Source organism: Fundulus heteroclitus, unplaced genomic scaffold (genome assembly GCF_011125445.2).
Source record: "Fundulus heteroclitus isolate FHET01 unplaced genomic scaffold, MU-UCD_Fhet_4.1 scaffold_58, whole genome shotgun sequence".
In the NCBI taxonomy this organism is placed as follows: domain Eukaryota; kingdom Metazoa; phylum Chordata; class Actinopteri; order Cyprinodontiformes; family Fundulidae; genus Fundulus; species Fundulus heteroclitus.
This window is the reverse complement of record NW_023397011.1, coordinates 590,591-602,364: the sequence shown is the minus strand read 5'-3', so window position 1 is coordinate 602,364 and position 11,774 is coordinate 590,591. Positions and strand designations below refer to the sequence as shown.

Genomic DNA, 11,774 nt, shown 5'->3' with positions numbered 1-11,774 from the left:
TTTTTGCCTCTTAAACAAAAGGTATTATGCATACATATAAATTAATAAAAATTGAACATTTCGATAAAGTCATAAGTTTTGTTCATTTCTTCACTCTCTCTCTCTCACACACACACACATCTAATTCTGAGCTTTCACACCAACAACAATAATTTCTTTGAAAATTTTTGCTTGCTGTTTCTATCCATATTCATAGAGTTTAAGCCTGGAAAAAGGTTTTAAATCTCCAGGTCATTCCAGCCTTACACTTTGCTTGCAACTGGGCAGGAGCTTAATACCCTGAATGAGACTGTTTAGCAACTGTTAGTAACTCCAGGTCCTTCGTTTGGAAAAGTGATTCATCCCTGGGTTGTCAAATACAGAGACAACAAATTAATAAGCATTAAAGAACGGTTTATGGGTTGGGTTTCTGCAATGTTATCAACGTGTAAAAGCTCATCTTCAGAACCAATCTCTGCTTAAAATGGTGATCTGCACCAAGTAATCTACTTTCAGCAGTTATCACCGGTTATTGCACCGTAAACTGCAGAAAATACGTGCAGAGTTGCTCTCTCTGCCTTTACTACCGTCGGCTCCTATGGCGGAGGGATATTTCAGCTGGATACACTCAAATGTAGCGCTGGCAGGCCACTTAATAACCCCTATTTCGTCACTTATTTAAGACCCCAAATAAGCGATTTCACTTTCAGAAACCTGCCCAAAAAAAACGCAACCCGTGACTCATGAAATTTAGAAGCGCTTTTAGAAAAAAGAAGCCCAAAGTCGCGTGTGTCCGATGTGTGTGTGTTTGTAGAGATCCATTCATGATCAAATGCGGTCCTCTGCTGGAATTTTTTAAAGCATTAGTGTAAATATATATATATATATATATATATATATATATATATATATATATATATATATATATATATATATATATATATATATATGGATACATGGATACATACATGGATACATACGAAATTATTAAAGTGGACATCTAAGTTTTAATTGAATACCCCTTACTTAGACTATTAATGGTAAGAGTTGTTGTAGTTGCAAAAACAAGCCACGAGATGGAGCCCTTGCTTCATTTTCTGAAAAGCTCTTTACAATAGGTTTTTGTCAAACTATCTAAATAAATATTTATTTTAAATCAACGGTTTGCTCTAAAATTCTGAAAATATTCATGAATGTCCAAGAGTGTTTTATCTAACCACACAATTTTTTTGATGGTCATTAAAAAAATGGATTCAGAGAAAGAAAAAATTAAACTTTATAATCTTGTATCATTAATTTTTAAAATCTTGTAAATTGGTCAAAATCGCCTGGATTTTTATCAAACTGAAAGACATGGTTATTCTGGCTGTGCTTTACAGATAGAGGCCATTTTTATTGGCATTGACCAATATTTGTGGAAAATACATTGATTTCTCCATTTTACAAACTTTGAAAAAAACAGAGTGTGCAACTTTCAAAAACTGGAATACATGCAGTGAGAGAATTGTTGCTACCTTATTCAAGGAATACATCCTTAAAATCTGAGCTTGTTACACCACACAAGTGATTTTAGGTGAATTTTTGAAGTTTTCAAGTTTTTTTCACACTTTTGGAAATAGGCCCCGCCCACTTGTTTCAATCATTACCATATTTAATACTTTAGTTAAGGGCAATGTCTAGAAGGGAATGAAGAAGGTTTTGTAAAAATCCGATCAGCCATTCTTGCGTAGTAGATTTCTTGACATCACAGCGCCCCCTAGTGATGGACGATCCTCAAATGCGGGTCACATGTGCAAAATCTTATTTGGACTATGGGTTATGAAGGACATGTCAAAATCTGTTATGGTTTTAGAATAATCAGCAATTACATTTAGAGCTAGCTCGCTAACAATCACTTATTTTAGCGTTACTTTTCGAAAAAGTCAAAATTCAAAAATCCGCCGCGATAACTTTTTTTATTTGTCCATGACACACTTATATATAAAGTTTTGTGCGTATTGCACAAAAAATGTTGGAGGAGTTTAACAAGAAAGGTTTAACCTTTGTAGCCATGTAGCGCGAAAACTAGCTGGGAAACGAAGAGTGTGCCAATTCTCTTTATTTTGCAGAATCATCCAATAAACAAAGTGCCATCAAGTTTTTGAGTGTAGGACCAGTAGTTTGGTGGTTACAGGCGTAAACGCGTTGTCCTTTATTATAGCGCCCCCTAGTTGTTGAGGGGTCTGAATTTCTGGGTTTGAGTAGAGGCGCACATTCTGTACTTGGATACCTGATTCAATGGATTCGTTACAAATCCGCATGGGCCGCCCAACGCGTTTTAGCGGAGAATAATAATTACCCGTAATAATAATAATAACTAGAACTGCAAGCAGTTATTAACGGGTTCCAAGCCCACGCACCGCCCCCTTTGAGCATGTTCCTGGACTTCAGCGTTCAACACCCTCATCGCACAGCATCTTGTGGAGAGTGGTGAGGACAGCAGAAGGGATCATCAGGGCTTCTCTTCCCTCCATTAAGGACATTGCATCCCAGCGCTGCATGTCCCAAGCACATATCATCATCAGAGACCCCTCACACCCCCACCATGGACTGTTTTCCCTGCTGCCCAATGGGAAAAGGTTTTGCAGCATCCACTACAGGTCCACCAGGTTCTGCAACAGCTTTTTCCCCGTTGCCATCAGTCTGTTGTACTGTACTCTAAACTGGACTCTACACCATATTTGCACATTTTCCTCATTACCTGGCATTACCAATGTTGCCCAACTTTTATTATCCTTTTAAAAAAATACACAACGTTAATGCATTTTTGCACAAATGCCTTTTGCATCATTTTTGTACATAAACAACAGTTGAACATTTTTCTACACACTGTCTCCTGCATTGTTTACATTTTGATCACTGTGCCAAAGCCTTTGGTAAATACATTTTGTCAGAAAATGTTATTGTGCACAAAATATCAATGGAGGACAAATTTGTGTATTTGTTTCACCACAATTTTATTAAAAACAATACAAACAATGTAAAGAAGCACAAAAAAATAATTCAGTAAAAGATACAAGTAAACTTAACACATTTGAGCAAAATTCCGTTTTTCCTGTGTCCTGTTTGGCATGGTGGCAGTTAGAATTGTTGTCTGATTGCCATTGAGAGCCGAACAGTTTTGCTTTTACCAGTGGAACAACATATGACTTTTACCATAAAGTTGTTATATACACTTGGTAAGGAGATGCTTTAAAACAAACAAAACGTTTCCAAAAAACTTAAATACCCAAATTGGAAAAAGTATCACTGTAAACATGCAAAACATTTGAAAATTAAAAAGCAATTAAAACAAAAACAAATAATAAAATTTGGAAAAAATAAAAAAAAATTGTGAGAAAAAAAATTTGTCAAAAGTTGTCTTAAATAAATGAGAAGTACACAAAAGATTTCAATCTGTAATAGATTTAAAAAGTGTAAATTTTAAAAAGTAATCAAAAATTGAAAAATGTGGCACAAAACGATACATTTGCAAACTTAAAAAAGTTGCAAAAAAAAAGACTGAAGTAAAAAAATTAACAAAAATGTGCAGAAAAAAATGAAGTTTAGAAGAAGAAAAAAAGCATAAATGTGAATACAATATACAAAAATAAAGCAAACAAAAATCAAGAGTTATCAAAACCTGTGGAAGCAAATGTGACTGAAGTAATTTGTTTATGTAATGTGTGCAAGTTGGTCTTAAGGGACCCTTATTCTTGATCAGCTATACCTATTTTGTATCCAAGTATGGCAATTTTTTGGTTAATTGAATTGGTGTTTCTTCTCTGTTGTTCTGTTCCTTCCATTATGTGTGTTTATCATAGGTTGGCATTTTTTATCAATGATAAAATTGGTAGGCAGATCTATTCAGGTCAATAAGGTTTTTGGAGCACAAAAAATATTGACTGTTGTTGAAGATATTAGAAAAGTGAATACAGTTATATTTTTGTTTTATGGGTCTGAGGTTGAATGTATCAGAACTTCATGATATGCGTTTTACCTTTTTAGTAATGATCTAAAAAGGGGGGGGGGTTGCTTTCTGCATATCTAAAATATAAGATTATTTTTGGTCAAATGAAAGTCATGAAGATGCTGTTGTGGTAGCTGTAGTACGTCGGTATAACTGTAGCACTGACTGTTGTTGGACCAAAGTCCTTAATGTAAATGTGGTCGATTAAAGTCTCACCGTCAGTTGTTGGTGTGGTTACTATTTGATTGTATAATCTTTGACCCATGAAATCCAGTATGGAATTAGAAGTCAGAGCATTGTCATTGAAGTCACCCAGAACAATCTTTGGTCCAGAAAGGGTATCGAAAAGGCTTAAAGCAGTACCCAAGCGCATCTTAAAATGAGAGATGTTATATGATGGTGGACGGTACAACAGTAACACGTTGTAGTCATGAGGTTGTACATTAAATACAATTGCTTCTAAATCATCATACTGTACATCAAGAATATTACAAGCAATTGTATTTTTGTAGAAAACACCAATACCACCATGATTTCTATTTTTCAAGCTGCAAGTGTTAGCTGTGTCAATGTATGATTGGGATCTTGTTTTGTGTTTGAATATCCAACCTGGCATTTCTACAAAGTTGAGCGGTTTATTGTCTTCAAGCCATGTCTCTGTTAGACATATTATGTCTGTATCCAACATCTTAAGGTTACTTTTAAGATCTTTTATATGATTTGGTAACCCTTGGATGTTGTGTAGACTGAGAGATAGATTGCTGTTGGGTACTGGGTTTAATGAAGGGCTAATGAAGCTAGTCATTACTTTTAGATTGTCTTCTATGTCAGGCTTTGCATAAATTGCAGTGGGTTTGAAATCTTGTATGACAAGGTTGTCAACTGATTTGACTCGACTTAATGCTACATAAGCTTGGCCAGCAGCAAAGATTTTTTTGAATGATACCACAGCTCTGTCTAATGTTAGGCCTTGCACCTTGTGAATTGTGCATGCCCAAGCAAGTCGTAATGGAAACTGTCTTCTAATGCCTCCAGTGTATGCCAATTTGTCTTCATCTTGATGTATTGGAGTTGCATATTTAAGTTCTGGATCAGAACAGGGGAATTTATGTCTAAGTTTTGTACCTATTCTCTTGTCATCAAAGTGTACATAAATCGTATGAGCAATGCGTTTTTCAGAAAACTTGATTTGAATTACAGTACCAAACACTCCATTAACCAGACCGTCTGAAATGTCCAAGTTTTTGATCAGCATCACTCTAGCTTTTGTCCCAACACTTAATAGTTTTTCCAAATATGTGTTTTCATGAGTAGCTTGTGTTTGAGATAATCTAATACAAGTACCTGTTTGCTGATTTTTTTTGAAGTCCTGTGCTTTAATTTGAACAATGTCTGTGCAAATCTTGTGCAGCATGTTAAAGTTATGGGTATGCACGTCAGAATTTGTTGCAAAAATGTGAAGGTCTTCTGTAAAGTCAGACGTACCCGTTTCACGTTGTTTCAATAGTCTTTCATCATTTTCATTGAGCTTCATGCCTTTTTTGTGTTTCCTAATGCGGTTTAGTGTCATGGCAAACTGTTGATGCTTTTGTCGAACAATTTCAGTTAACTCAATGTGTGTAAAAGTGTTATGCCATAAGCAGAAGCCAGCCTCTTCTTTGTAAAGAGGCTTCCCTTTGACAGGTGGCAGCTGAAAAAAATCTCCGACAGCAATCACTGAAACATTACCAAAAGGTGAAAAGTCTGATGATTGTTTTATTTGTCGCAGTCTACCGTGAATGTATGTTAATATCTTGTTGTCAACCATTGAGATTTCATCTATGACTAGTATCTGCAAATTGTGTAAGTTGGCTCTCAATGTATTTATTTTCTCTTCCCTTAATGGTTGATATGGTAGGGAAATTTGGTTACCTATTGCAAAACTGTTATGTATTGTGGTTGCATTTATGTTTAATGCAGCAACACCAGTTGGAGCAGTTAGCAAAACATGAGTATCATCTGGATAGTCTGATAGTCGTGCAAGTATTCTGTTTGATTCATAATACACCGCCTTTATCAAATGCGACTTTCCTGTACCTGCTCCTCCAGAAATGAAAACATGAAATGGGTTAGGGTTTTTTCCATTAACCTTATCAACGCACCACTGTCGTATCTTGTAGAACACTTCAGCCTGTTGTTCATTTAAAGAACGCATGAGTGATTGGCCTTCCTCGTGTGTGATGTTTTGCTTTCTGAACTCTACTGCAAAAGGTGTTTTTTCTACTAGTTCAAGATCTGGAATTTCTTCCCTTTCATCAGGGTTTTTATTGTTGTTTAAAGCACTTTCTGCTTGGCATTCCAGTCGATCTAATTCAGACTCAGGACACAAGTTAGCCCAACCATCCTCCTGAAATCCATGGTCTTCGACATGATCTTGACAGTGTTGCAATTCCTCTGCTTTAATTTCAAATTTTGATCTGTTATGTTCGACAACATCTTTGACAGGTTGTATTTGTTTGGAAGCAGTTGTAAAGGAACCTTCAGTATAAAACTCTTGGAAAGTTAAAAAAGCTGATGGTTTAATCTCATCATTTGAGTAATAGGGCAAGAACAACTGAAGCAAGCTTTGATAATGTTTTTCAGGCTCTTGTGTTGGGGAGAAACGAGCATATCTGACAACAGCTGCATCTGACCTGGTCCTTTTTTGAACATAGCCACATTTGTTATCAAGTGATATAACAGAGGATTTTTGACTTTTGGGAACACATCTGTATTCAGAGGCAAAGGTTGCTAAACACATGTCTCTAAATTCAGGTGTTTTGGGTCTATTTTTGTATCTATCTGTGATATTGGTCATCCATATCTGGTTATTGGTTGGGTCAAGGTTTTGAGCCCTGCTCTGTATTACACTGAGTGGAAGGCTCATTTTAACAATGTTGTCTCCTGTTGGCACAAAAACCACTTTCCTTGATCCTTCTTTCAATCTCATGTTTGTTACTCTGTAAACACTTTCTTGAGCAGAAACCTCTCGGTTGTGTAAGAATATGCTGCCCAACTTGTTTAGGGATTCTTTTGCTGCCAAATTACCTTGATTTTTTATTTCATTCTGGGCATGTTTTAACAATAAACCCATTTCCCTTTCAGCTTTTGAAATGTATGAAATTATATAAACCACACAGGCATAGGCGTCACAGACAAATTGAATGTCCATATTTGCATTCCAGCAACGAAGAAGGTCTCTATTGTATTGGTTAACCCACACATCATTTACATTGCGTTTGTGGACAACACTTAGTTTGTGTGCAGTTAATTGATAAGCTTTTTCAAATATTGATTGATTGACGCCAATGGAATCGAAAAGATCATCAATGGTGTTATAGGTTGCATTTTCATTTGTCAGTGCTTCTTTAACTTTGGCCATCATTTGTTTGGCAACCACGGTTTCATCTGGTGGCGCTTGACTTTGTAGTTGTTGCTGATCTGTGTTAGGCTGGTTTTGTTTTTTAGCTGATGTTTTTTTTGAATTTTTACAAGAGACATTTGGCTGTGGTTTTGAAATAAAGGTTTGGTTACTAGGTGGTCTAGGAAAATTGAACCTACATGGTGTGCCCTTCTTTTTACACGTTTTAGAATGTTTTCTGCTGTGCATCTGAACACTAGAGACAACTTCATGCATGGGGTCACTTTCAGGTGGAAGCTCACATGTCACATATTTGTCAATAAATGTGATAACTTCTTCATTGGTGTTTACACCAATCTTAGGTGACTCCACCCAAAAAAGGCAGTGTGTGTGACAACTGCCACGTTGCTGGAATTCTACTCTGTAAAAGTAATCAATGACCTTTCCAATGGGTTGAGCTGGAGACATTATGACTTCTTTTAACAAACAATGAAACCTATGGTCAAACATTCTAGCTGCTGTTACAGGATTATTTTTTAACAAGTCACACTTTTGGGTCCATTCCATGTCAGCAATATTGCCTATGACATTGTCTGCATACATAAATGCTTCCATAAATTCTGGCCAGCGTAAATCAGCAGAAGAAAATGACATAAAGAATGTGGGAATTCCAAGGGTTCTCACCATGGCCATCAAGTCCTTCTGAACACCTTGCCAAAATACAGGTGTGCCTCTAATTGGTTTCAAAAACTTGTAGCCCATATCATAGTTTAAGAGGTCTTTCAAAAAGTCTGGGTTGTTAGATGAAGATGACGCAACATCAGTGTTATGCTGTCCCTGATATCCTTTTCTCAAAGCTATTGATACATTGGAAACCACTTGATTAATTTCAGACAAGTATTGTGCATAGAAAATATATTCCAAATTCTTTCCAAATCTGCCATCTGCATTTAATATTCTGCTTTTTAGATATTTAGCAAGTGTAATTCTGTGATCTCTCTGTTCGTGGAATGTGCCTGTTCCTTTTGGAAAAAGGACAGGAAAACACTTTGCCTCATTAGCAATGTCACTGAGCAATCTTACAGGGCTATTTCCTTCAGCAGGAGCAACAGATAAAATACTTTCAAAGTGATTGTCCAGAATTTCTTGTGCAATGTCAACAGGTTGCAAGCATGTATCCAAATACATTCCATGGTGCTGGTTATCAGTGTAATGTTCTGGAACATCAACTGAGCCACAAGCGGGCTGGCCAGGCCCAGAGCCACAAGCGGGCTGGCCAGGCCCAGAGCCACAAGCGGGGCTGGCCAGGCCCAGAGCCACAAGCGGGCTGGCCAGGCCCAGAGCCACAAGCGGGCTGGCCAGGCCCAGAGCCACAAGCGGGCTGGCCAGGCCCAGAGCCACAAGCGGGCTGGCCAGGCCCAGAGCACAAGCGGGCTGGCCAGCCTCTTCAATTGTAACCTTTTCCAACGGATTAGACCACTCGTTGTTGATATGTACATCAGTGTACCACTTGTTCTGGGCTTTTAAAAAGTTCAGAGCATTATGAACTTTTTGCGTGTTCACATACTGATACTCATAGTGACCCTTGAATGTTAGTTTACGTTTTAGTTTAACTCTAACCATCAGATCTTGATCATCTAATCTTGGAAGAATATTACAAACAGCATCACTGCTTGATGGCACGCATGTCACAGGCCCATGAACCCCGTTTTGGCCTCCCTTTGGTAAAGCTAAAAGCTTCATAAAGGGAATGTGTTGTGCAATCAAATGTTGTTCTAATGAATTTAGTGCATCAAGTTCTTCAGGAATAGGATCTGGGTGGAGATTATTTACAGCACTGTCTTCTGGTACTACACCTCTAAGAATTTTGTTATTGCAGGTGTGACAAATCCATAACATGCTTGCAGTGGTTTTTTGGAGATGGCAATTTACTTCACAAGAATTTCCACAAGTGTGGACATATGTATAAGTGATGCATTTCTTTGCTACAGATTCTGCCAAAGCACTTTTTCTGTATTGGTTTAAGTTACATTTTACAACTTGATGTTTAAACAATAACTTGTGGCAAACACAACAGACATAGGTTGGACCTGACTGGACTTTTATCTTAAACTGATTGATAACAAAGTCCATGTTGTGTTTTTGGAGGAATATAGTATTCCTTCTTTTACCAACAGCATCTTTAATAGATATAGCATGATCGATACTGATATTATACAATTCCTTGTGGTAAAGTTTTATCCGTTTACGATGGGGAGAATTGTTTCTATACCTTTCAACATTCATGGCTTGTAGCTCCAATTTAGATTCTTTACTCGTGGATGCATAATGGTCTTTGCTTCTCTGTTTGACAGCTTCTTTAAAGTCTGTTTGATGTTTATATTTATATACATTTATACCTTTGCTGTACTGTTTGACGTTTTCCTGAAACTCAGGATCATTTGCATATTTATCTTTGCTGTACTGTTTGACGTTTTCCTGAAACTCAGGATCATTTGCATATTTATCTTTGCTGTACTGTTTGACCTCTTCCTGGAACCCAAGATCATTTGTGTATTTATCTTTACTGTACTGTTTGACCTCTTCCTGGAACCCAAGATCATTTGTGTATTTATCTTTACTGTACTGTTTGACCTTTTCCTGAAATACAAGATCATTGCGATACTTGCTCTTGCTGTACTGTTTCACTTTTTCTTGAAACCCAGCATTATTGGCATACCTGTTATCCAAATTGTACCTCTTTCTCTTTTGTCTTTTTTCTCTGGTATCTACTTTTCTACAGCTTGCGATTTCGTCTTTGTTAATGCTATGGTGTTTTTACATGACATGAAGTGAAACCGATACACTCATTAGAGACTTTATCTGTTACACAGGTTATGGGTTCATAATGACAATTGTTGTAATGATTAAGGTAGAGTCCCTTGCAATGGCCATCTGTGTTGTTGGAAGGATATCTTAACCATTTTTCGGAAGTATATGTGTATATGTCCACATGAAAGAAATCTGCCGCCGCCTGAATTTCCACTTCCGTGGCCCAAGTTCCCACATACTTCATTTTTGAAGCAGTTACATATTGTTGCACAGATGTGTACTGAGGTCTAATAATTTTTGAGTATATCTCTGGATTGGCAAGCATCTGTTTTACAATAGCATAACGAACACACCTATGCTTTTCTTCAGATCCAATAAAAACATAGGACAGAGCACGGAAAAAGCAATTCCCATCTGACCTTATACTTGTGGCTTGCACAAGGCACAGGTTGATCTACAGTAATGCTGGAAACAGTCTTCTCTTCCTGAAAACTTGGGACAACGTTAAGCTTTGTGCATATTCTCCGTTTTTCAGTCAGTGTCAGTGGACTAAATGTGAGGCTGTTTGCAATTACTTTGAGACACTATCGTCACAGAGTCATCAGTTACATGACCTGGTTCCAAAGAAACACCGTGCATATTCTCATCTGGGCTTGCTATATTTGCAAAACTGTCATGCAATGCTACACTGTCAGTATCCATTCCACCAGTCCTAGCAGAAAATGTTCCATCACTAACAACCTTAACACCAGTAGCTTCAAACAAGTGGTATGCATTATGCAGCTCATCACCACATAAAGACTGAACTAGGTTTGTGATGTGCATGTTCAATGAATCAACTGTGGCATGGTGTGCAAGAATACTGGAGCCATCTAAATCCAGACCACCATCATCACCGCGTGCATGTGGATCAAAGACCGAAAACCCAGACTCATGCTTCAAAACTGCACATGTGCTGTTCATAATTGTGATTAGGCAGGCGTCGTTGTCATCGAGTGCTCTTTGTAAAGCCTTATCTAGAGGCATAGCAACATTGGCAAGATCCCGATCATATTCTTGGATGTTAACATGTCCAGTAAATGTGTCTAAATATTGTAGGGTGAATGTGTTTCCGTCCAATGTGTATTTTGTGGGTAATTCCCTGACAAAAACGTATCCACTACCATTGACATCACTAATCATGTCATGCTGCTTCATGAAAGTGTACATTTTATCACCATTTATCAACAGTTTATCAATATCATTTGTTGACCAGGTCTTGCATTGTGAATGGCATTAGTCATGATAGCAGTAGTACTATTGGTGGCACACTGTTTTGATTTATTTGAACCAAAGTAGTCATGGCCCTGGTGACATGAACCTCTTGTAATTAGTGTGTGATCAGGAAGACTTCTCTACCGTTTTTGGTGACCGTTTTCCATTCCCACCAGCCACTAGTCTGTCACAGCCCTAATCAAAAACACAAGGGTACAAATTAGAGTTGGGATAAAGAAAAGTTTATTTAACTTCTTTGCTGGTATGCTCTGTTTGTGTGAATCAAGTTAAACATGTTCTGTACACAAAGTTTAAACACGTTTTCACATAAGTAGTTTAAATGTTTTAAATAGCCAATTTAGA

General features: G+C 37.4%; 2 protein-coding genes across 2 annotated transcripts in view; both read right to left on the bottom strand.

Moving 5' to 3' along the window:
- Positions 1–3,474: 3,474 nt before the first annotated feature.
- LOC118561176 overlaps positions 3,475–11,774 on the bottom strand; it is an 8,981-nt gene continuing 681 nt past the window's right edge. The window contains exon 2 of the mRNA XM_036133105.1: positions 3,475–5,311. Coding sequence (XP_035988998.1) covers positions 4,068–5,311 — 1,244 coding nt within the window. The 3' untranslated portion in view covers positions 3,475–4,067. The remainder of the gene's footprint in view (positions 5,312–11,774) is intronic.
- LOC118561175 lies at positions 5,753–8,950 on the bottom strand. Its single transcript, XM_036133104.1, has 3 exons — positions 8,790–8,950; positions 7,593–8,751; positions 5,753–5,854 (listed from the first exon to the last, which is right to left on the bottom strand). Exons 1-3 carry the CDS (start codon positions 8,843–8,845, stop codon positions 5,846–5,848), a joined length of 1,224 nt encoding a protein of 407 aa, XP_035988997.1. The 5' UTR covers positions 8,846–8,950; the 3' UTR covers positions 5,753–5,845.